Below are 26,394 nucleotides of genomic sequence, written 5' to 3' on the forward strand. Positions count from 1 at the left end.
ATATTTAAAAGAACATTTTCAGTGTAGGTAAAATCTGCCCCCAAACCAGCAAGTCTTCTCTTTTCACCTAGTTGAGTGTCCAACAGTGAAAGTCAACAATGTCTCCTAAGGCAGGCAGGAGGATAAGGGCTCTCCAGGGAGAGAGATAGAAATGGGCCTATTTTATGAAGTGCACCTTTAGAACGTTCTTTATTTCCAGAGGAAATAAATATTCCAACCTCTTGTTTACTTATAAAGCTCTTCTGAAACAGTTCAGAGGAAAGGAATTGCTGCAGAGGGAATATGGTAGGAAAGTTGGAAAACATTTCCTTTCATGTGTCCCACAGAATTCACTTCCCACATACTTCAATTATCAATAGCTATACTAATATTTCCATAGGATACAGATGTATTTGTAGGTACTGTTTTCAGAGTACTTCTTTTAAAATGTTGTATTAAGCAGATATAAAATTGTATTAAAGTATATTTCACATTTAAATACTCTCTCTCATCAACCTTGAGATCCCACAGTTAAATTAAGTAAATTAACACCTACTCTCTTCATAGTACTGGGCTTGGTACTCAATGAGGTAGCAAGAAGTATCAGATACAGTTTTTGTTCTTTGGTCTATGGGAGGGATCATAGCCTGGCTGGAAGACTATATATAAATCAGCATATTATTAGCTCCCAAACTAGAACTAGATTAGCAAATTTTGTAATTCCCAAATTGTGGGGTCTAATAGGCTGAATTTAACTTTTAAAGAAAATACTGAATATATATAAAATATTCACATATATTCATCTTTCTGTATATACATATGTCTATATTTTAAGTTAATGTCATTTGTGTTTCATTTAGTGAAGAAAATATTTTTAACTTGCTTATAAGCCTTCTTAAAAGCCATGAAATAGGATTCTAGATATTTTTATGCTGATGTAAGTATTTCAACACAAAAATCAATGTCACGGAAAAAAGTTTTTTGACAGATGAATACACTCATTCCTCACCTCTTAGTGAACAACACTGAAACCCATCAGTATATGACCCCAAAGATAAGGACTAGATCACCCAATTATTTAAAAATGTAATAAAATGCAAGAAAAACAAGAATTAATTAGAGAAGTAAAAATACTAATGTGGCTGATTTGGCTTAAAGTGTATTACAAATACCAAAAGTTTAATACATGCATTAACTATCAAATAGAAATGTGAATGGGGTCCAGGCAGACAGAGGTGGTGATGTCAGTCAAGTTGCAACGACATAGATGGGGTTGGTGGTGGAGCTCCCTATGGTCAGGAAAGGATTGGGGAAGGAATACATCTTAATCTTGACTTTGAAAGAAGAGAAGTTAACTAATCTATAAAAGGAAGCTCTAGCTACAAGAATATCTGATACTGCTAGTTCTGGTAAGTAGTACTCCCAAGGACTGCAAAGAACCAGATGGTATGCATGCCAACCGCATCAAACCTTTCAGAACCAGGAACTTATCACTATTTAATGGAAGAGTTCACTTTGCCTAAGTCATACTGTATTTTTTTAAATTGAAGTATAGTTGATTTACAATATTATATTAGTTTCAGGTGTACAACATAGTGATTCAATACTTTTATAGATTATACTCCATTTAAAGCTATTATAAAATAACAGTTATATTCCCCCGTGCTGTATGATATATATCCTTGTTGCTTAACTCTTTTATACATAGTAGTTTGTATCTCTTAATCCCACACCCCTATCTCGTCCCTCACCCCCATGATAACCACTCATTTGTTCTCTATATCTGTGAGCCTGTTTCTGTTTTGTTATATACGTTTATTTACTTATTTTTTAGATTTCACATATAAGTGATAACATAGAGTATTTGTCTTTCTCTGTCTGACTTATTTCACTGAGCATGATACTCTCTAGGTCCATCCATGTTGCAGCAAATGGCATAATTTCATTCTTTTACGGCTGAGTAATGTTCCATTGTATTTATATACCACATCTTATCCATTCATCATCATACTTTAGAATATTTAAGAACCAAACCCCAGGGATTACATTTAATTTGTAAATTAAATTAATTAATTCTAAAATTAATAGATTTGAAAGTGTGGGTTAAACTATGTAAAAAGAGTTACCTTCTTACAGGACTCCCAAGAGCTAATATGCTAACACATCCAGTGCCTCTTCAAGAAGAGGACATGGTATATAGTTTCCAAAATCCTTCTGACCATGGAAACTTCATTTCATGGAACCCCCATGGGACTACTGTTCTGCAAAAAGTACTTTGGCACATCATCTGGACCACAAAGTCCCATATATTTGTTTAATATACATTTATAAACCAAAAGCAGCACAGATCCTCTAGAGGCTATAACTGCTAAGGAACGTAAACACTAAGCATAGGACTCTCAATTGAGCATATAAAACTGGTAGGGTCTCCAGACTCCTATCCATAGGATTAAGCTAAAACAGTTTCAGAAATAGACCAGTCCACCCACTAAGTTATATATACAAAGGAGAATTTTTTTAAATCCCAGTACCATGCCTCATATAGAAATTGTGCAGAAGGACAGTTCAGTAGAATAGAAGGGCACCACAGAGAGACTTGAAATAGGCCTTTCCTTCTTTGGAGTTAAGCAAGTTGACATCATGCCCCCCTCCTCTTCTCTCCTAGGAGGTCTCCAAACACTGAGAGTCTGGCATAGCAGGGACTTCCTAAGGGTGACTGTTTCCTCCCTTTTCCCCTGGTCAATTCCAGCCTCTGCATATTTGTACTATCTCTTCCCTTCATCTGTAGCACTTTCCCTCATCTACTCTGCCTAACTAAATAAATCTTTGCCCTGCTTTTGAAACTCTTTCGTAGATGTATTTCTATATTTCCAAAAAATAATTTTAAGTCCCTGATGACAAGAATTATATACTCCCTTCTGATTCCATCTTAGTGCCTAGCTTAGGGCTGAGCCCTTATGAAATATTTGCTACAGTTGTTATATCTAATTGACATGACTACAAGAGATTTCATTCATCACTTATATTTGAACAAAACTCCACTTAGACAAATATCCCGAGAAATTAGACTCTAATCTGAGGTCCCTAGCTCTGTGGTTTTTTAAAAATTGGTTTACTTTTACATATCAACATAGGCTATGATTCTCTAAGATGCTGCTTTCTTAAAAGTTAAATAAACAGCAGCAGGAAGAGACCTTAGGTGAGTGATGATGTGACTAGAAACAAAGCTCTAGAACTGTGCTATCCAATATGGTAGCCACTAGCCACATGTGGCCATTAGCTGGCCTAAATTGAGATGTGGCATAATACAGGCCTTAGAGTTCAAAGACTTAGTATGGAAAAAAGAATGCAAAATATCTCAGTAATTTTTTAATATTGGGTACCTATTAAAATAAAACTTTTGGATATACTGGGTTAAATAAGATATATTATTAAAATTAATTTTACCTGTTTCCCTTCACTTTTTCATGTGGCTACTAGAAAAGTTAAAATTACATATGTGGCTCACATTATATTTCTATTAGTCAGTGCTGCTCTAGTGTTCTGAGTATCCAAAAATGGAAAAGTGGTCCAAATATTAAATGTGGCTACTGATAAAAACTAGTTTCATCTTTTTTTAAAGTTCATAAGAGCAAAAAGAAAAGAAAAAAACCCAATAAAGTTAAAAAACTGTCCCTGAAGATTAAACCATGATACCAAATTTAACACCAAATTTAATAGCTTATTCAATTATTCACTTTGATAATATTAGAGGATGTTAAAATGGATGCTTGAACTGGAGCACAAGACAACAGATGCCATATTCTAAGTCAAGTGTGACACTATGATGCAGAATTTGCGAAGGATGTGATGACGATCTGGTCACAGGGCTCTTAAACACTCATGCATATCAAGAATATCAAAACATCCGAGGTAATAAGAGATGGGACGGGAGTTACTTGGGAGAGGGCTGAAATGTCACGAGCTCTCTGTAGGAAACCGGTGGAAGACCACATTGTGATGACAAGTCATGAAAGGGGCTTCAAGGAGAACGCTCAGACTGCACGATGTGTGTTATGTATCCACAACAGGTTGGAGGACGCTGTGGACTGCAGAGGGTCTCACGCTTGGAAACTGGCTGGCCAGATGCTCAGACATGGTTCATGGGAGAGGCTGTTACCACGTCAAAGTTGGTTTGCACTCTGGCCATTTATTGTGGCCAAAAAAAATGTATGAGTGTTTCCTGCTAACTAGTTGTGGGCCACTGTAGGAGAAAGCGGATGTGGAGTGAGCTTAGATCCTTTCTCAGAGGGCTCCTAGAGCAGCAGAGGCCTCAGATGGCTGGGGGTACCAGGGGTCACCCCGGGTTGAGGAAGGAAATGTAAGCAACCAATAGGAACATAGATGCCATATGTGGAATCTGAAATACGATACAAATCAACATATTTATGAAACAAAAACAGACTCACAGATATAGAGAACAGACTTGTGGGAGGGAGGGGAGGAGAGGGAGGGAATGGGAGTTTGGGATTAGTAGATGCAAACTGTCACATGTAGGATGGATAAACAACAAGGTCCTACTGTATAGCACATGGAACTATAGTCAATATCCTGTGACAAACCATAATGGAAAAGAATATGAAAAAGTGTATAGGGCTTCCCTGGTGGCGCAGTGGTTGAGAGTCCGCCTGCCGATGCAAGGGACACGGGTTCATGCCCCGGTCCGGGAAGATCCCATATGTCGCGGAGCGGCTGGGCCGGTAAGCCATGGCCGCTGAGCCTGCGCATCCGGAGCCTGTGTTCCACAATGGGACAGGCCACACAGTGAGAGGCCCGCGTACCACACACACACACACACAAAAGTGTATATATATATATATATATATATATATATATAACTGAGTCACTTTGCTGTACAGAAGAAATTAACACAACATTGTAAGTCAACTATAGATGCCTTTGCTCACGTGAGAGACCCGCAGGGGAGAAAGTCTGAAAAGGGCCAGAAAATTTCATCCCCCAGCAGGGGAAAAAGTAGCCCACTGAGTGGACTGAGAGAGACAGTGAGTGCGAGACAAAAATTAAACTGCTTTATGATTGCATCCCACCAGTCCTGCTGGTGTGCATGGTATGGTAGCATACGTTCCCTGCTTGCACACAGCTCCTCAACCACAGAAACTGAACGACTATATCAACAGATGTATTTCCTCGAACTATTTTAGGAAAATCAAGTTTACTCAATGATCCACCAACTGAGAAATGTTGCAAGATCACGTTAGATGCATAGTAACACTTAAGGCATTCTGCCTCTATCTACACATTAGTATTTACTTTCCATTTAGACTAAATACCAAAAGCTAGGCTCACAGAGGGCTTCAACATTTTTTTAGAAACAACAGTTTATTACTTGTTACCTTTTTAGAGAAAAGAAAATAAGCATTGGGCTTCCCTGGTGGCGCAGTGGTTGAGAGTCTGCCTGCCAATGCAGGGGACACGGGTTTGTGCCCCGGTCCGGGGGGATCCCACATGCCGCGGTGCGGCTGGGCCCGTGAGCCCGTGGGTTCAGAGCCTGTGCTCCGCAACGGGAGAGGCCACAGCAGTGAGAGGCCCGCATACCAAAAAAAAAAAAAAAAAAAGAAAATAAGCATAGTTCTCAGAGCGCTGCCTTCCAAAGACACTGTGAGAATGGGAGTTAGCCTACGGCATTTACTCTGGGAGCTTTAATAATAGCTGCCGAAAGTATAAAATTATGTTAAATTAGCATCATAAATGCAGCGCTGTAAAATTTATTTCCAAACATTTCATTAACACCTTCCAGAAAAACGGCAAGGAAGAAAGCACAAGAAAATCAGCACTTGATTCCATGAAGCTTTCTAAACAGCCCTTTGAGAGCAGGCCATGATTCTACTTTTTTTTAATGAGGCAAATGTATCTGAAATGCACCACCTGGTTATTTATATATTTGGATCATTATATGTTAGTCTTTTCCATTCATTAGACACAATGCAGACGCTGCTTTTTTGGCTTTACAAAATAAATGCTTATCAACTGCTTTCAGGATAGCTTTTTGAACTCTCTTCTATGAAATCATTAAAAAAGATCCCTGTGCAAAATCATCATTCGTGAATCATCAGGGAAGCTAAGTTATGAAGATAACAGAGTTGCTCATATATCAACTGCACATAAGAGAATGAAGGAGAATTACAACCAACCTACCTGTCCTCTGTTCTATTCTTCAACTGCTGGAGAAAAACAAAAAACTAAATGCCTTTTCCAGCTCCATTAATACTGGAATCCCTTAAGAGAGCAAGTATGATGACCAGACTTAGTTCATCATTGTCATGCTTCTCTGATGGACTATGAATTATTGCTGTTCTTTGATTTTTATTCCACTCCATATTTACCCCCCATTGTTCCTTTTTCTTAAACCTATCAGTTCAGTAATGCTTTCCCCTATACTTTTTATAATAGCCAGCAGAACAGCCAACAGACTTTCTTGATTTGGGAAAAATCCAAGTATTGTCTTCACAGTTTAGACTTGGGTAGGAATTTAACATTGAACAAATGATTCAGGATTTTGAAGAATTTGTGTCCATGCTTACATTCAGACGGTACATAATGAAGACCTCCAGATGGAGTAATGATAGAAAACTTCTTGTTATTAGCACTTATGCTTCCAAAAGGCTTCATACTCTGGCTCACATAAAGTTTGACATTAAAATATTAATCTAATTCCATGTGTTTTAAGAACCATGCAAGACAATTCTTTTCACTGCTTTTTAATCTAAGTCAATTTTCGACCCCAAACGACTAATGCGTTTGATTATTGACTGTCGTCACTAGAACCAACCCTATTTTAGGCTGTTTCTAAAAACCCAAATGACTCCCATAAAGGGAAAAGAATGGTTACATGCTCATTTGAATGAATTGCTGACTCTGTAAAGGTAATTACAAAAAAGAGTTTCCAAATATGGCTCGAAGAGTTGTAATATTGTAGGAAAACTATATAACCTTCCATGGTAACTGCACTAAACGACAATATTCATTTTCTATGGCTACATTTTAGAATGTTGGTTCAATCATTTGGAGTCAATTTATATGTACTGCAAACAGACAGGAATCATCCTCTCTCCAAGAATGGATTATTATATTTAAAATATCAGAATCAATCAAACAGAGAAATATCCCCAAACCCTGCATTACATACACCCAAGCAATACTCAAGACTCCTCTCTCTTGGCTTTTAAAATGATTTAAAAGCAACTTAGCTCAACTCTTCCTCCAGAGAGGAAAACTACCTACCTTGCCAAATTTCTTGAAAGGATTTTCCCCCCCACTCCATAACTTTCACTCTAAGACTCTTAGTTCTAGATTTCTTCTTATAATTTCTCAGAAAATTTTCTATAGTTACTAATGACCTCTTTCCGAGTGAAACCCAAGTATGGCACAGTGGTCATGTACACAGGCTTATCAGCCAGACCGGCTGGGTTCAGTTGTTGATTGTACCACTTACAAGCTATCTGACCTTGGGCAAGCTCTTTGACCTCTCTTTGCCTCTGTTTGCTCCTCTATAAAATGGGACTCATTAAAGGACTTTTCTCATAAGGTTGTTGCAAATCACCAAAGTCAAGTGTTCCGCATACTGTCTGGCCCCCTCTAAGTACCCAGTCCATGTCACCTGTTATCACATCAAAGGGCCTTTTGTTATTCTCATTCTTTCTTGATCCTTGAAGAGTCTAACAACTGCCAAGCTATTTCCTGAAGTCCTTCTTGCTTTTAGTTTCTTTGGCTCAGTGCTCCCCTAGTTCTCTTGCCTCTCTCCATGTTTTCTCAGTGTCTATCTTTTGTTCTCTTCTTCCTCAGGCCTGTTCATCAGTAACCCCACCCTGTCTCCAAGTTCAGGTCTATCTCCATCATTCTTCTCTCTTTTTTCATTACCTTGAGAAGTCTCATCCACTCACATGATTCACTGTGTTTAATATAAGAGCATTTAACAAGATTTTAAATAGTCTCCATTCTGAGGCAAGATGGCAAGAGAAAGTGTGCTTCCAATAGTCTCGTTGGCAGTAACTATGGCAATACCCAACTAGCTTATGTTATCATTGCCAAAACAGGCACTGACCTCATTTCAATATTCTAATAACAAATGCGAAAATACCATACCACTGAGCTTAGGCAGTGATAAGTTTTACTGGTTGCTCAAGACCCAAGCAGAGTGAAGGCAAAAGTGAGGAGGAAGGGGCAATCAGGAAAACCATAAATGTAAATTTACAGGAAAAAATATATAAGAGGAAGAACAATGAAAGAAACTTGGCATGTGAAAGAAAACACAAAGAGATGCAATCTTTGATACAGAATGTAGCAGGAGGTGGCAAACTCAAGTGCCCACAGGGGCTAAAAAGTAAGCTTAATGAATAAAGGGAGCAGGTTGTAAGACAATAGGGAGTAGTAGAGATTGTGGCAAGCTAGAGACTATAACTAAAGGTACTCACATTCAGTTTTTAAAAAGTAAACATTACAGGCCAAACAAGTCACAGGCCTCTTGTTTTCTTCCTCTGAACATAGCAGGCAATAGTATCATTGTCATCTGCCCAATGAGGCTGACTAGCCAAAATATTTTTTTAAAACATATTTTACTGGCTAAAGGCTACAAGCGAGACAAATTTGCTTCGTAGTCTGACTGCATTTGTTGAATGAAAGTTATGATTCGTAATTCAACCATGGATCCACTGCTTGTCTCCATCACAAACCAAAACACTATGTTCATGGGTTATTAAGATTCACTTACTAGCTTAAAGTGATCCAAATCCTGCCAGTATCACCCCCCAAAGGATAGTCTACACTTGTACTGGCTCTCTGATGTAGCTGCAGACATATAGTTGCAAGACCTCTCAGGGACAAAGATGATTATCCTGAGAGGTACTTGTAACACATTTGAAATGTCCCCTTCCATGTGTATTACATCGTGATAGGAGGTTGGTTGTTTGTTTATTGTCACCTGGCTTAGGTCAAAACATACCTTCTTTTCTGCATCCTTGACAACTGAAAAATGACAGTCATGTGGCCCTGAAAGATGGGGCCAAATTCAATTAGGACTCAACACTGCAAGCTCTGTTTAAAATGAAACAATGAGAAATATCCAGAATTGTCCACAAGTAGGTAAGCAGCAATTACTGCCAGGAGATACTTTTTCGTCATCTGATAATCATATCTCAAGATTTTCTGGTGCTTCAAGATAAATTCAGTTCAACATTTATCGGCCATACGCTGTGCATCACGCATTAAGCTTGGCTTAGGAATTTAAAAGATGATGAAACCACAGTTGCTGCTGAAGAGCTTACACTCTAATGGGGGAGATGCACATGGAAACCTGCTATTTCAATACAATGTGGTAGGTGCTATCAAAAGATATGTGGAGAGAGTGCTCAGAGAGAATGCAGAAGAGGCCCTGGGCTCAGCCTCCTAGAAGAAGGAAAGAAAATTAGTAAAGACTTCCTGGAAGTTCATTTTTAAAAATAAAAAGCCAGGGCTTCCGTGGTGGCGCAGTGGTTAAGAATCTACCTGCCAATGCAGGGGACATGGGTTCAATCCCTGGTCCGGGAAGATCCCACATGCTGCGGAGCAACCTCTGAGCCTGCGTGCCACAACTACTGAGCCTGTGAGCCACAGCTACTGAAGCCAACGTGCCTAGAGCCCGCGCTCCACAACCAGAGAAGCCACCTCAACGAGAAGCCTGCGTACCGCAACGAAGAGTAGCCCCCGCTCACCGCAACTAGAGAAAGCCCGCACGCAGCAACGAAGACCCAACGCAGCCAAAAATAAATAAATAAATTTATTTTAAAAAATAAATAAAAAGTCACATTCCATTTAAAACATAATGCAACTGGCCTACATAGTTGAACAACTTAGTAAGTATACTAACCCACCATCAGAAGTGACACTGAATACCTCCCTATGCTTCAGGATGGATTTGTCCTGACTCAGTTCCATATTTTTATTAATCACTCTTGAAATCACAAGCATTCGTCTGAGTAATAGGATACCTTGCCTCTAATTCTTTAAAGAGGTAAGCAGATGACTTCCACAAGAGCAGAAAACAGTGAAGACTAAAAATGGAAATACAATCCTGGAATCAAAGAGCCTCCCCTCTCCCGTGTGGTGAGAGAAATCACACTCATGTTTCCCTTCTCCCACTGAAGGTTTGGTTCTGTATTCCCAGGTAGAAGAGGCAAAGGGCAATGATTAAAGAGAGCCTGCTTCCTCCCGACTCTCCACAACCACAAATGCCTGAAAATCTGCCATTTAGGGATTAATTTTATTTAGATAATCACTATTGTGAAGATTCTATGGGGCCAAAAGTGCAAATTTTAGGATACCCTTACCACGGAGGAAAGCAGTTAAAGACACTCCAAAATCTGGAGAAATCCTTAAGTAATATGCCAGTTTTGATTAGCAGTTTAGTAACTTAACCCATTCACGTCATTTCTTAATCTTGGTCAAAGATCAAGTCTTTGAAGAAATAAGTGTGGAATGGTTAAATATCATGCCCTCTTTATTTTAGACTGTTTTATCAGTATTTGTAACTATGGGTATCAATATTCTTTGCAGCAAATTATTAACCAGATTCTTAGAGGTAAAATGCTCTATAACTTCATTCTATTAGTGATTTTTCTAAAACAAATTAAGCCCACTATTATCACTTCCAGAATTATTTTCACACTGTTCAAGTTACATGTTAACAACTTTAATCTCAACAATTTAAATCCTATATCGTCATCACTGAGTAAATAATAAGGCCACAGAATGATACTACCTAATCAAAACAGTTGTCTTTATTACTCTTGAGACCATTAGATATACATTAGCTCCAAGTCAATAAAAATACATCAAGTTGTAAAGAGAAACAGTTTTAAAGAGGGACTCCAAAATGATGCCAAGTACAATGTAACGGCCAAGAGTCCATGATGCGTCACATATCCATACCATGCAGTGGCCTTGTGAACAGAGATACAATATAATCTATCCAGTAATAATAGAGTTACTTGCTAAAATAGTTATTGTTGCTTTATCAGCAAAGAACTGAATTTAGACGAACTCATAAAACTACAAACAGAAGACAATTTCTCACATACCACTCTGTGCTCTTTGCTTTTAAATAACATATATTCAACACTTGCTACTGAATCTTTACTTTCCATCTTAGAATAAAATGATCTCTATACAACTTTGGATAAAGGTGACGACTCAAGTTTAAAAAGTTCATGAATATTTTTCAGTGGGTATTTTTCATGAGTATTTTTGCAGTTTTGTATGAAAGGAACCTCCTAAATCTTCACGATAAAATCTTCACTATAAAACTAGGAACAATGAAAACATGGCTATGAATATAAAGACAAGATGATCAACAAAGCAAAGGTCAGGGCGGTGGGTATTTAAGAATACTGCACATTTACATATAGCTCAGTATCCTATTTGTATGCATAGGCAAATCAGGTAGAAATCTCTTTTAATTAAGAGCAGCAGTATACATTAGACTTGGAAACTGAAAACCCACATTCAAATTAAAGCTGCTTATTATGTGTGTGGCCTTAGGCAGCTCCCCCGACCTCCCCGAGCCTTGATCTTCTCAGACAGAAAAGTGATGATGATTATACACATGTCAGTGGGCAGCAGTGAGTAGTGAATAAACTACAGGTGTGAAAGCACTGTTTCTCAGCAATCAGTATTTCTAGTGAACTTTAAATGCCGAGCTTGTATACCACTACAGCCAATAGGTCCTAATAGACCTTTAGGTGCAATTTTTGTTTCATTCTGGATTTTCCCCCTTGCCATACAGATGTTTTATTTGGAGCCACCTCCCTAATTTACTAGGATAATAATGAGCTCAATCCTTACTCTATGGAAAATTTTCCTCTTTTTATCTTGATGCCAACTGGTACTTATGCATAGGCTCACTACTGAGTCCCGCAGTCCACTGGCAAGAATTACTGAATAACATGCATAGACTTAGGGCCATTGTCTTGTCATCCTAGGAACCTTCCCAGTGACAATTCAGAAACCCCCTCAAAGCTCAGCAAAATTTACGAAGCAGCCGCAAGAACCCAATGCATGTTGACATCAATCATAGCTTTAGCCACTAGAACACCTTTACACCGATACATTAAAAAAAATTACCTCTTTCACACTGGGGTCCAGTAAAGCCGTAAGTGCATGCACAGCGATTTGGGGCCACGCACCTGCCTCCGTTGAGACAGCCACTTTCACAGACAGCTGTAAAATAAGGAGACAGGAGTTGAGAGGCTGACGGGCTTCATCTGATAGTAGATGCTAATAAAGTAACATTTACTGTCCCCTGAAAGGACAACAATAAAAACACTAAATAATCACCCTGGTATTTGTTTTAAACAGTTACTGTACAGTTCCAGTTCCCCGGATGTTCCTCAGTCAACTCAGGTAAAACTACCTGGAATAGGTGAGTATGTACCTGTGTTAATGCTGGCAGTTTCATCCTGGGAAGCATGTGAGCAATGCTTTCAGTTCCGCACCTAAAATGGTGGTTTCTAAGAGATACCCCTGATTGATAAGAACTGCATTTTGGCAACCTGACTCTCTTCTTATGATTTATGTTTAATTTCCAGAGGGTTCTCATGAGGGAAAACACTGGCCTCTCTACTTTCATCCTTACAGAAATGCAGCATGTTAAATCACTCTATTAATTGCCAATGACAAAACATGAATACTGACATTCAGTAATTTATGCACCATAATAAAGACCCAATTGAATGTTATAAGAGAATCTCTGGAAAATATTGGTAAGATAAGTCCAGAGATCCTTGAGGGGGGGACTTTTTACTTGTCAAGAAAGGCATTAAGGGCTTCCCTGGTGGCGCAGTGGTTGAGAGTCCGCCTGCCGATACAGGGGACACGGGTTCGTGCCCTGGTCCGGGAAGATCCCACATGCCGCGGAGCGGCTGGGCCCGTGAGCCATGGCCACTGAGGCTGTGCGTCCGGAGCCTGTGCTCCACAACGGGAGAGGCCACAACAGTGAGAGGCCCGTGTACCACAAAAAAAAGAGAAAGGCATTAAAATAAGATCTGACAGCTCATGCCCTGAGTAACTCTTCTCCGTACAACTTCCTGCAACTCACTTATGCATGGCCTCTTTCTAGGCATCTTAATCCACAGGTGGTAGGCTGCCCCTGCCAAATTTGCCAGTCCCTCCCACTCCTCAAAGCCCAGCTCAAACCTCACTCCTCCATGAGGCTTCCCTAACACCTCCATTTAAATTAATTCCTCCTTCATATATTTCCCACACATTTTTCCTGTACCCCTGTGGCAGTCATGGAGTTGAGCCATTCAGATCTCCCTCCAAGAAAACCTACAGTGAGGAGCTTAGTTGGCCGACAGCCTGAAGCTGCTACACCTTCAGATCCGCTACTATGTTCATGCCAAGGGCACACTCTCCTGGCTGCTACCACCCAATGACTAAGCATGGTGGAGACTGGACGTTTCTGCTCATCATGAAACTATTCTGAGGGGCAATCTTTATTCTAGGCTCCCTATCAGCCTGACCAAGGCTTTCATGAAGTTGCACTATAGTCTGAGGCTCCTTCTATACAATCGTGAGAGTCTTTCCTTCCCTGTCTCCTTGCCCAGGGGTGTGACCTGCATCATGGTCTGAAGGTCCTCTGTCCTGACTCCTGCTTTCTTTCCCTTTGATTCTTTTTTTTTTTTTTTTTTTTTTGTGGTACACGGGCGTCTCACTGCTGTGGCCTCTCCCGTTGCGGAGCACAGGCTCCGGATGCGCAGGCTCAGCGGCCATGGCTCACGGGCCTAGCCGCTCCGCGGCATGTGGGATCTTCCCGGACCGGGGCACGAACCCGTGTCCCCTGCATCGGCAGGCGGACTCTCAACCACTGCGCCACCAGGGAAGCCCCCCCCTTTGATTCTTCATAGGCTTTTCCCCCAATAAATCTCTTGTGCATCTAATTCTGTCTCAGCATCCACTGGGATCAGTGCACTTGAACTCAGACAAACCCTTATAGCCAAAAATTATAGCAGTAGTCCATTGATCATCACAAAATTAGAGAAGTTTATGTATATTCATTGTTCTAATTTGCTTCTTAATTTACAGTTAGGAGAGAATGAAGAGGTTTAAGCAGAAAAGAAATTTTGAGATTGCCTAAGCCAACCCTCCCATTTTACAGATTAGGAAACTGAAGTCTAGGAAAGGTTTTCTAATTCTACTGGTGTTACCTGAGTGCCTGTCGTGCACTGGGTTTTGGGCTCTACTCCCTCTGGAAGCATCAAAGGAAACAGAAGATGCACACAGCGGCTCCTTCTGATTCCCTTTCTGAAAATGCCTTTGAATCCATCCCCATCCCACCATCTCTCTAGCCATAGCCTTAGTACTATTCTTCCTGCTTCTGTTTCTTCCCACTCTACTCTGGCCACAGTGGTCTTTCTCATTGTAAACCACTGTAAGTGAAGTGTATAGGCCAGTATTTCATAGCATTAAATGCAGGGCTGTGAAGTTAGACTGCTTGGGTTCAAATCCCAACTCTGCTGATTACTCCCTGTACAGCCTTAGACGAGTTGCTGCCCCAGGTTTTTCATTTCGTAGAGGGTAAAAAAGGCCTCTACCTCAAAGGGCTGTTGTTATGAGTTAATACGTGTAAAGAGTTTGAACATGTGTCTAGCATATAGTAAACTGAGTAAATACTCAACAGATGAATGTTGTTGGTCGTTGTCTTCTCACTCCCCTTCCCTGGCTCTACTTTGAGTGAAAAAACGGTATGCGTAAAGTCACTCCAATAGCCCATGGCTTCCATTCTGACCTTAGCTTCCTTCCCATCACCTCCCTCAGCACTTAAGTCCTAGCAACGCCAAAGCCTGACCTCCCATGCTATGTACGTCATGTTCTGCTGCTTTGGCTTATGCTGTGCCGGCTGCCTAAAAGGCCCACCTCCCATCATCTGACAAGGGAACTCCTACCCACCCCTTAAGACTCAGCTCAAGGGTCTCCCACACTGGGGAGGCTGTCCTACCTCTCCTCCCTCCATGCTACTGCTGTGGGCTGCCAAAGACTCAATCGTCATTCTTACTATATTGCAGTGTATAGACAGTCAGGAGGGTATTACATAAACTTTGATTTACTTATAATACCATTATTCATCATAGCAAATACATATACAATGGCAAAAATTGGAAACAACATGAATAAATGCTGATCATTAACAATTCAGTAAATAAACAGTAAAGCCTATATATAATGGAGTATTATGCAACTATTAAAATGTATTTTTAAATGTTCAAGAAATGAAATATACTTCTAATAAAATATTAAGTAAAAAAGTTATATGAAAAATTATGCATACAATGGATCTCACGTACCAAATATGCATTAAAAGACTAAAAGGTAATATCTGGAATGGCAGGATTGTAGAAAATTTTATATTTTTAAACTTTTCTAAATTTTCTGCAGGGTATATATATTCTTCTTAGTGTAATAAAAAGTGAGCTCTTTTAGAGGAATTTTCATCTCTGCAAAGCACAGGGGCTGATACAGAGTAGACACACAATCAACAGTGTTCATGAATGAACAAACACACTGGCCAGCAGTGTGATACATACTGTAAGAGCAGAATCTAGCTTGGGAAACTAGAGAGATACGGACATCAAGAGTCAAGAGAAAAGAACATGTTTGGGGAGAAAGACGAAGTTGCGTTTTGAAATACTTTATTGGAGATGCTTATTGAAAATCCAAGAGATGGTGGAGATGTTGAGCCATCAAATGGAAGGCATACATCTGGAGTGAACAAGAATTCTTGGGTGTGTAAATCAGAGATGAGGTAAGCAGGGTAGTGGAGGTAAATGAAAGAAAAATGAATCAAACCACCCATTTCCAAGGTTCCAGTCAGAAATTTGGTACTATGTGCGTTGGGTAAGTGATCTGTTCATCTGTAAGAGTCACTGCACATCTCTAAAAATGCCATGTCCCAGGAAATCAAAGAAAATCCACCAGCACTTATCTCTGTATTCTCTTTGCCTCTATAGATTAACATCTAGAATATTTCTAACTACGGTTTACTTACGTTGTCCACAGTGAGTCCCTACGTATCCTTTCTGGCACAGACAGTGATCATCACTGCAGCTACCTCCATTCATGCAGCGAATGTTACAGTGTTGGACTTGAAAAGGAAAAAAAAAAAAAACGGATTTATTTTTGCAATTTAAGCACATAGATAGCAACAGTTCACACGAGTTGATCCGCAGTGAAGAGAAAATAAAATGGTTTATCAAGATCCATATATTTATGCAGAAATAACCCAATTGACAATGCTAAACGTCATTTTGTGCGCATAAAATCATTTACAATGCAACGTAATTGTTTCTTCGATAATTACTTTTATAATGCTCAATGACTTCTCTAATTTAGCAGAACTTATCACTCAATGTCATTTCTCTAATTTACACCAACAAGAAAATAGTGCCTTGAGGGACCAGACAAGATTGCTACGGCAATAATTTTCTTGTTAAAAGATGCGGAGTCCCAGGTAGGTGGGCAGGAAAACATTCAGGGTGACAAATTCCAAGAAATGTTGGTAAAAGAAAATTTGGAGGCAGCGAAAAGAAGGGAAAAAAATACCTACAACGGCATTTAATAACAAGACTGCTTGATAACGGAGACAGCTGGACTCGGCTCAGAAGGAGCTGCTGGTTTAAACTGTAACGTTAAACCAACTAAGACCCACAGTGTTTAAAACCCACTCTTTATCACACCGTCCCCTACAGAAGTGTGAGAGCTTCAGCACCCAGAGCAGGAAGACCACGGGCAGGCGGGCTGACTTAGACTGAGACGATGAGGCGCTAGAAGGAGCTGGAGTGAAAGACGCCTCGGAGAGAGAATGACAGCGTGGTGTGGGCTCCGGCACCTTCAGGGCTCTGCTGCCTCTGCTTCAGTAATTCAGGCACTCTCAAAATCCCAGGCTGCTCCTTAGTCCTCTAGAAACAGTCAACTACCTTACTCGGAGAAGATGAAAGGCTTGATCGAATTAATCATTGTTGACACATCCCTATACAAGGAGGCCAGGATTGGGCATGGAAATTTGGCTCACCCCTCCCTGTCCTCCAAGCTGGGGGAGTAAATCCCTAGAGAAAAGGGCTCAACAATTTCACATCAGGGGACGAAAAGTCCTTCTTCTGTGTAAGAGCAGAAATCAGCTGCTTATGCTTGCTCTTATGCAAAGCCTTCTTGGAGCACAGGGTCCAAATCTTCTCCCAAGAGCAGAGAGGAGACTCCTCCCAGCAGCCACCTTCTTCAGTACCCCTTGGTAGGATGCTCAGTTCAGAATCCCAAAGAGGCTGCTGACTTCAGGAGAAAGGGCCATTTGCGTCAAGTGCTACACAAATCTCAGCATGACAACAGGGAGAAGGAAGGTGCCAGAACCCAATACTTACTATGCCCTCAGACAGTACTGAAGAGCTAAGTCAGGTTGAAAGTGAGGCACCTTTTCGAGAACATGTCACATACTTCCTGAAACACCATCAAAGACTCCCTACGTCCGCTCTATTAAGAACCCCTCCATCTCACATGCAAAGCCCTCCCGTGAGCCTATCAGGGCTGCTTTGCCTACTCCTAATACATTCTATGACTCAGTCCCCAATGCACTTTATCAGTCACTCACTCACTCAACAAATATTCCTGAGTGCCGTACCAAATGCCCGGTACTTTGTGCTAGTCTCTTCACGAATCTCCTCTTTAAACTGTCACTTTGTCCCTTTGCCCCAACCCCTAACATATAACACACACACAGTTCTCACCAAATACTGAAATCCTACCTATCTCCTAGACCCACTGCAAACGTCTGTTCTTTCCTTTGATCTTTTCTGATTTCTGTTCTCTCCTCCCTCCCCCACTAGATACTAGCCCTCTTTGTTCTGACTCCAGAGTACTTAATAATTCTCTCTGGAAATATATGTTATATAATCACACTTTTTTTAAAGTTATTTCTCCTATCCCCAGCACATTTGTCTAAAGGCATCACGAGAGTGGGGAGTGGGAAGAGTCATGATTATTAATTATATCCCCATAAGTGCTCAGAGCATCCCTTGCCTGTATACAGGTGCTGTATAAAACGTTGCTAAATTAATTTCTGTTTACTTAATTCATGCTCCATGATAATGACACCAAAAGCTATGCTCAAACACTGAGACTGCACTCAATAGGTCGCTATTAAAAATATTTTTATCACAGGGCTTCCCTGGTGGCGCAGTGGTTGAGAGTCCACCTGCCGATGCAGGGGACACAGGTTCGTGCCCTGGTCCGGGAAGATCCCACGTGCCACGAAGCGGCTGGGCCTGTGAGCCATGGCCGCTGAGCCTGCGCGTCCGGAGCCTGTGCTCCGCAACGGGAGAGGCCACAACAGTGAGAGGCCCACGTACCCCCCCCCAAAAAAATATATATATATATATTTATCTTTGTTTCCCCATATATAAAAGCAGAAATAACTCCTTTATTATAAAGCAGAAACTAACACACCATTGTAAAGCAATTATACTCCAATAAAGATGTAAAAAAAAAAAAAATCAACCAACCCAGAAAACTGATTAAAACAGTTATTTTAGGCTCCTATGGTTTCTATTAAAACGTCTCAGCCAAAATGCTTTTTTAACTAAAAAACTATTTACAAGTATACAAAAGAAATGATTTGATGAAAAATTTGGATAATATTCTAAGTAGGTCAGGAAAAGGTGTACAGTTGCTTTAAAATCTGAAGTTACACTTAGCTTCATCCTATCTTAGCAAAACAGTGAGGGTTGGGAAAAGCACAGGAAATGATGTCATCTGTCAAGGAGCATAGGAACTCAACCCACAAACTGATTTCAATTAAAGTGGTTCATGCCAAGAGCTAATTTCCATTCCCACATGAGCAACAAAGCCATTTAGCTACTTTGAGATAAAAAAGCTAACGGTAGTTTAAATAGTGACTTTACATTACTTGTTCAAATTGAAAAAGAGAATGAATTCTTCTTTCTGGGAAGAATGGTAAGCTTACATTTAAATGTAATATCATAAAAACCTCCCTGATATGCTGTTACACTTTTTCCTACACTGTCTTTCAGGTGAAGTTTTTCCAGCATAAACTATTCTTTCTCCTTTAGAAAATAAAAGCACTTGGTCAGACTTGTGAAACAGTAAGGCATGGTTAGTCCAGTGGTCGAAATAAACCAATGTACCATGTCTCCTTGGGCCAGAGGTGGAAAGCTCATCGACAGATAACAGCATCTTAATCTCCTGCTTTGCCACGATCATGTTTACCAAATTCGCATTCTTTGTGAGTCTTAGATCTGCAGGGGAAAGAGTATTTCCTTAAAGGTGGGAGTGATCACTCAGGATTTCTGTGGGGAAATAAAGGAACTAGATCTGTAGCTTCACTACACAGCAGAAACAGTTTAGAGAGTATATATATATACACACTGGTTTTATTGTTGATTGAGTCCTGCCATTGATGCATATTCTAAATTTACTCTGATGTGACAAAGAATTCCAGATGTCTGGCAATTAGGAGACCATGTTCTATGTCGCTAAAAAAAGCCAACTGAAAAAATACGGGCTTCACTTGAACCCATATGATCCTCTAAATACCTCAAGTTAGAATAGATTCCTAAACTCAATCTGTGTTAAGATTTTACCAAAAACTGAAAATACTAGGGGAGTTTAAGTGTCAGTGTACAGGTCTATGCTACCACGTGCAGCTGGCCCTGAGAAGAACTTCTCCTCCAAGATGGGCAGACAGCCTCAAAGGGTTTCGAGAAGGCTCAACATCCTAGAAGTAACAGAAAATGTTGCCATCAACCTGTATCCACATAGAGTCCCAAACAAATTTTATGTTCATTCCAGAAGATGTCAGTCAGTCATTTCAATCATTCAACAAATATTTACTGAATGCCCTCCATTTGCCAGGTATCAGAAAGAGTAGAAGAAACTTTCTTTGGATTATAGCCCAGCACAAGTTAATTCTTAAAATAACCAACCAAAAGAGAGTGACGTAAACACGCTACTGGAACAAGAGAGATGCAGGGCTGGCACTTGGGTCTAAATACCTCTCAGGTAATGATTTTCTTTGGGATGTATCAGCTTGGGACTGATTCTAAAAACTTCCATTATCTTGGCAGACACAAGGGGAAGAAAGAACACTGGGAACAATTTGCAACTAAGTATCTGTATGGCAACATGTGATTTTAAGGTAGGCACTAGGAAAAGTACAAGGCAAATTAAACAGCTAGACTAACTTCTGGACTTGACACCTGAGACAACAGTCCATAGGGGCAACCAGAGTCACTGCAGGATAGAAATAATTTTCACTGGGAGAGATAACTGCAATGACATTTTCCTTAAGTGCATAAATAATCTATGGTGCCTTAGAAGAGCAACTTCACTAAAGTATCTCAAATCAAAACAAAAAACCTAGCAGAGCTGCAAATGGTCCAGAGAAAGACAAGTTATAGGATAGCAGTGATAAAGGCACTTCCATAGAGGGCTAACTAGAAAGCAAAGAGCTCATTCCAAGGTCACTTCTTCCAGACTAGCTGCAGTGCCACCTTCCCATCCTTTGAGTGTTCTCACACTTTCAGCACGTGGTTGCAGTACATTCACTCACACTCACTAACACACTGCTCTACAATTGTTCCCCTGGCCTTCTTACACCCTTAGAGCTTGGATTCATGTTGGGAGTAGCAGCACCCCAAATTCTAACTAAACTGAAGTGAATTAAAAAGGATAAAATTTTATCCAACTAAAAGGGGTTCCAAATTGTAAAGATGCCAACACTCACCAAACTGACACACAGGTTTAAAGCAATTCCTATCGAAATCCTAGAAAGATTTTTTTTGTAGATACAGACAAGATGAGTCTAAAATTTATACGGAAAGGCAAAGGAACTAGAATCACAATTTTTAAGAAGAAGAATAAAGTGGGAGGAAATTAGTCTACTCAATTTTCAAGACTTACCACATAGCTGCAGTAATCAAGACTGTATCGTATAGGAGAAGGGACAGACAAATGGATCAATGGAATAGAACAGAGAACCCAGAAGTAGATCTACACAAATATGCCCAACTGATTTTTGACAAAAATGCAGAAGTAATTCAATGGACAAAGGATAGCCTTTTCAGAAATAAATGGTGTTGGAGCAATTAGACATCCACAGGTATCAACTACACCTAGACCTCAACCTCACACCTCATAAGAAAAGTACCTCAACATGGATCACAGATGTAAATGTAAAACTCTATAACTTTTAGAAAAAAATGGAGAAAATGTTCAGGATCTAGGGCTAGGCAAAGAGTTCCTGGACTTGAAACCAAAAGCGTGATTTTTTTCCATTAAAGGAAAAATTGATAAATTGGAGTTAAATTTTAAAAGTTTTGCTCTGTTAGAAGATGAGAAGGCAAGCTACAGAGTGGGAGAAAATGTTTGCAAATCACATATCTGACAAAGAGCTAGTGTTTAAATTATATAAACAGTAAAATAGTTAAGAATCCAATTAGGCAAAAGATGTGAAGAGACATTTCACTTAAGAAGACATATACAGGTGAAAAAATGGTACAGATGAACTGGTTTGCAGGGCAGAAATAGAGACACAGATGTAGAGAACAAACGTATGGACACCAAGGGGGGAAAGTGGCAGGAGGGGGGTGGTGGTGGGATGAATTGGGAGACTGGGATTGACATGTATACACTAGTATGTATAAAATAGATAACTAATAAGAGCCTGCTGTATAAAAAAATAAAATAAAATTCAAAACAACAACAAAAAGAAGATATATACAGGTGACAAATAAACACAGGAAAAGATGTTAAACATCATAAGCCAGTAGAAAAATGCAAATTAAAACTACAATGATGTAATTACTATATATCTATCAGAATAGCTAAAATTTAAAACAGTGGCAACCCCAAAAGCTGGTAAAAATGCAGAGAAACTGGGTCATGCATGTACTGCTGGTGAGAATGTAAAATGGTACAGCCACTCCAAAAACAGCTGCAGTTTCTAGAAAAGCTAAATATGCAACTACAGTACAACCCAGCAATTGCGGTTCTGGACGCTTATCCCAGAGAAATAAAGACTTACGTTCACACAAAGACCTGTACATAAATGCTCATAGCAGCTTTGTTTGAAAATCAAAGAAACTAGAAAGAGCTCATATGTCTTTCAATGGGTGAGTGGCTAAGGAAACTGTGTTACATCCATAGTGTGTAATACTACTCAGCAATAAAAGGGAACAAACTACTGATATATACAACAACAATAGGATGAATTTCCAGAGGATTATGCTGAGTGCAAAAAGCCAGTCCTGAAAGGTTACATACTGTGTGGTTCCATTTATACAACATTCTTGAAATGACAACATTATAGAAATAGACAACAGGTGAGTGGTGGTCAGGATTAAGGAGAAGCAGGAGGAAATGAATATGAGAGTAACGTGAAGGATCTGGTGGTGATGGTAATGTTCTGTATCTAGACTGTATCCGTGTCAATATCCTGCACGATAGTCTCACAAGATGTTAACATGGGGACAACTGGATAGAAGGTACCCAGGATCTCTACACAGCACTTCTTACGATTGAATGTGAATCTACAATTATCTCAAAATAACAAGTTTAATTTTTAAATCCTTTTTAAGAACATAAAAAATAAAACAGGATGAGCATAAAATTGATCTCCAAAGTCTAAAATGTGAAATTTAGGGAGCACCTTTTATAACAACATACTGTATATTATTTAAGAAGATAATCTATTTTATATTTCTATATATTTAAGGAGAGTTTGAGTGAATTCATGGATCACCCATGACAGGTCTTTTTGAGAATTAGGGTTGCTCAGGATCCATCTCTGGTCTCAGAGACTGAGACAGTAGAGAGCTGTCCTAATAGACCTGGAGTTAAAGTCTAGAAAACCCGCTCTGACCCTGTCTAGCCAATCCTCTTTTTGCCCTGGTGCCTCAATGACTGGCAGCAAGGCTCCCGATAGGTTAAAGGAAGCCACAACTTCCTGGTGTCCAAAGGAATCACTGGCTGGCAATTTGGACTTTCTGGAAATGCGATCTCTCATTCAGGCCACTAAGAGATCATTTCCTATTTTAAAAGTCACAAGACACAAGTTGAAAATAACCTGAAAGAAAAACCCTCCTTTCATTCTTTATATTTTCAAATGAGAAGGCTATGGCCTCAGAGGTCCTACAACTTGCCCAGACCTCCTTGACTCCATCACATAAAAAGTATAAAGTTTCTTATAGGAAATACTGATAAAATGATATTGACTCCCTCTTAGCAGAACCACAGGTAGTGAATGCAAACATTTCACTGAGTTGGATTATTCTTCTGTTAGCAGGGCAGTTAGCAAAGGGATCTATCCAAATTTGTCTACCACACCATGGGCAGGAAGTTCTATAGGACGGCAGAGCTGTTCCCTAGAACATCACTTAAAAAGATCAGAAATGAATTCTGAACATCCCCAGCTACCCTTCATTTAAAACATTCTGCCATCTTTAGTTGTGCAAGCTGTCTGGACATTATTAGTTCAGGTAGAGTCCAAGCCAACGATTTTAAAGGCTCCAAATGCCTCAAAAACCCTGATGAAACCATATCTTCCCTCTCACACCACTCTCACCCACCAGCTACTTGGGGGCTTTGTCCAATGTCCAAGTACCGTAGATGAACCCAAACCATCTCAGAGAGCACCACCCACAGGTCTTGAACTTCAGCCTCTACCCTAACCTGGCCCACAAGACCATACCACTATATTCCTCCCATGTCACTGCTAGCTTAAAGTCTACTAGGACCACAGCTTTTCCCTCTGATCTTGTTAACATCCTTTCTCCACATCTCATGATTTTTACTTGATTAAATCATTAGCAGCTCACACTATCATCAAAGACCTTTCCAGCTGGATACCCGGTTTTGCCATCTGGCAATATTTTCTTCCCCCAGTGGAGTGCAGTGTTGTTGGTTGGTTCAAGAACCAATCTGAGAGATGGTTCTATTCCCAACTTGATATGTAGACTCCTTCCCCACCCTGAGGCTCTCACTCCTCAGAGGCAGCCTGGAGGTCATCCTGATGGAGATGGAGACATCCGACATGTTCCCCAAAGTACTGCCAGCTGAGCTCTCTACCTCTTGATATTCCTCCAGCTCAAGTGCTCCTGATACGTAGAACTAACCTACCCTTGCTTGGAGGACACACATTGAAAACCAAGCTGAGATCAAGTAAGAACATGCTACACCCATTGCAATAAGTAAATGAGTCCCAGCCCAAGGGGGAGTTTCTATCCCAACCTACAACTGTCTGTATTTAGTGCTAGACTATCTCTGTTTGGTTTCCACCAGAAGCAAATTCTGAGACAATAATTCAAATGTGAGTAGTTTATTTTAGAAGTAATTTCAGGAAACACTGGTAAGAGACTGGGAAAGTGAAAGAAAGCCTATGAAGTACATTATCAAGCCTATTCCTACTGTGAGCAACTAGGGCTCAATCCCACTAGGGAACTTCAGAAGACAGTGCATAACACACCTTGCAGTTATGCAAAAGGAGAGGCAAGGAAGCATGGGCACTTATCCAACACTCTCCATTTGTCATTGGTTAAAAGGTGCTTTTAATTAATCCCCTCAGCCTTCCAGCTTGTCCTACATGCTCTGTGGCCAGAAAAATGTTACAGAGCTCCCAGGCAGAGTCACTTGTGTCACCTATGAATGCCAAGGGATGTGAGTGGGCACCAAGAGGGTCTGCTACCCTGCACTACTTGCCCCGTCCTGTTAATTGGTTCATGAGAGCCACGGTTAAATGTGAGGACTCTTAACAGGTAATGTATCTTGACCCCGCGGAAGTCTCTACTTGCAATCGATGAAAGAGAATGCGCTTATTCCACAATACTCTCCTTAAAACCTTGTCAAAACCAGAACACACTGTAAGAGGAGTGTATTTTCCCATCAGAAATGGGAAATGGAAAAGGAACCTAAGTTTTTGCCTTGGTGATGGTCAAGGTGTTGAGGGGTTATTTATAGAGACATGAACTTCAACTTTTTTAACAACCAATGACTCACCTCCTTCCCAAGCCCTACATTTCCCCTAACTCACTGCTGAGCACCCTGCATTTCAAAACAAAAACCAATAGAACAAGCAAGCAAAGTCTCTGAATAATAAACAGAATGAACAAAGTAGTAAAATTCTGAAAGGGAAAATATGTTTGTGCTTCATGATAAATCATCCCCAATAAACTGCCATGATGACTCCTTCCATTTTCTTCTTGCAAAAGCAGTGGTCTCAAGTTGTAAAAAGTGTTTAATCAGATTCATATTTCAGTACCACAAGGAAGAATGCTTAGTTTTCTTGAGCCAAAAAATGTTCATTAAACAATCATTTCATTGAGCATCTTTTATGGTGTTTACACTGGAGATACAAAAATGAATAAGGTGCTACCTACACAGAAGGAAGCCATAATCTTTATATTATTCATAGTAACTATTTCCCATAGGTAATTTCCCTATAAAAAGTGAAGGGAAATGAGAGCCCAGATTGAGGAAAGCCATTCCAAGTATTTTGGGCAGAACAGAGAAGGCAGATGTTCTAGTGAAAAAAAATGTATTGCAGGCAAGAGAAAAGCCAAAAGCAAATTTAGGAGAAAATAGGGCATAACCACATAAAATAATATTATATATAATGACATGTTATACTCACTGGATCTGGAACCACAGGAAGGAGCTATCTGACCAGATGGGCAAGTGCACATATTTGGCCTAGAACAAAATCCATCCCCACAGGAATGCCGGCAAATGGCTGTGAACAAAACCAGAGGTCTGTTAGCACATGGCTTCAGAGCACGGTGATTTACAGGGCCCCAATCCTCCAGTGAGGAAACCTGGCCTATCAGGTTCCTTGTTAACTTTGCCATCATGACCTATGTGACCTTAGGCTTCAGATTTATTCATTTATAAAACAAATCTGTTGGACTAAATAAACCCTGGCTATAAGATTCGGCAACTCCCTTATCCGTATCAGTGGTTCTCCATGCTCTCTTTGCTTATTCCACAGCTCTCAATCTGTCAAAAACCCAAGATATCCTATAAAGGGAAAATAAAATAAACAAAAATCCTGTGTGTGTGTGTGTGTGTGTGTGTACACACACACACACACACACATTGTTTTTATGCTAACTTTAAGATGTAATAATATAAAAATTGTAGCAGTATTCTTGGGAGCCTATTTTATTATAAATGCTTAAAGTTTACTAAGTTTTATAAAAATACTGTGCCCTGCTAAGACTACTTCCTTAGATAAGACCCTGCCAGTCGAGAACATATGATCTATGGAGCAACTTGTATCCTACATTTAGTCCTGTTGTGAATTACATCCAAAGTCTGAGAGAAGACGTGTGA

The 26,394-nt window shown here is 40.0% G+C and overlaps 1 protein-coding gene across 2 annotated transcripts in view; it reads right to left on the reverse strand.

Annotated features, from left to right (window-relative positions):
* FBN1 (fibrillin 1) overlaps window positions 1–26,394 on the reverse strand; it is a 254,837-nt gene that overhangs the window by 190,344 nt on the left and 38,099 nt on the right. For both annotated transcript variants that reach the window (XM_065872970.1, XM_065872969.1), the window contains 3 exons: window positions 25,697–25,795; window positions 16,052–16,147; window positions 12,133–12,228 (listed from right to left, as the gene is read on the reverse strand). In XM_065872970.1, the coding sequence (XP_065729042.1) occupies window positions 12,133–12,228; window positions 16,052–16,147; window positions 25,697–25,795 (291 nt within the window). The remainder of the gene's footprint in view (window positions 1–12,132; window positions 12,229–16,051; window positions 16,148–25,696; window positions 25,796–26,394) is intronic.

Source organism: Phocoena phocoena, chromosome 2 (genome assembly GCF_963924675.1).
Source record: "Phocoena phocoena chromosome 2, mPhoPho1.1, whole genome shotgun sequence".
NCBI lineage: Eukaryota > Metazoa > Chordata > Mammalia > Artiodactyla > Phocoenidae > Phocoena > Phocoena phocoena.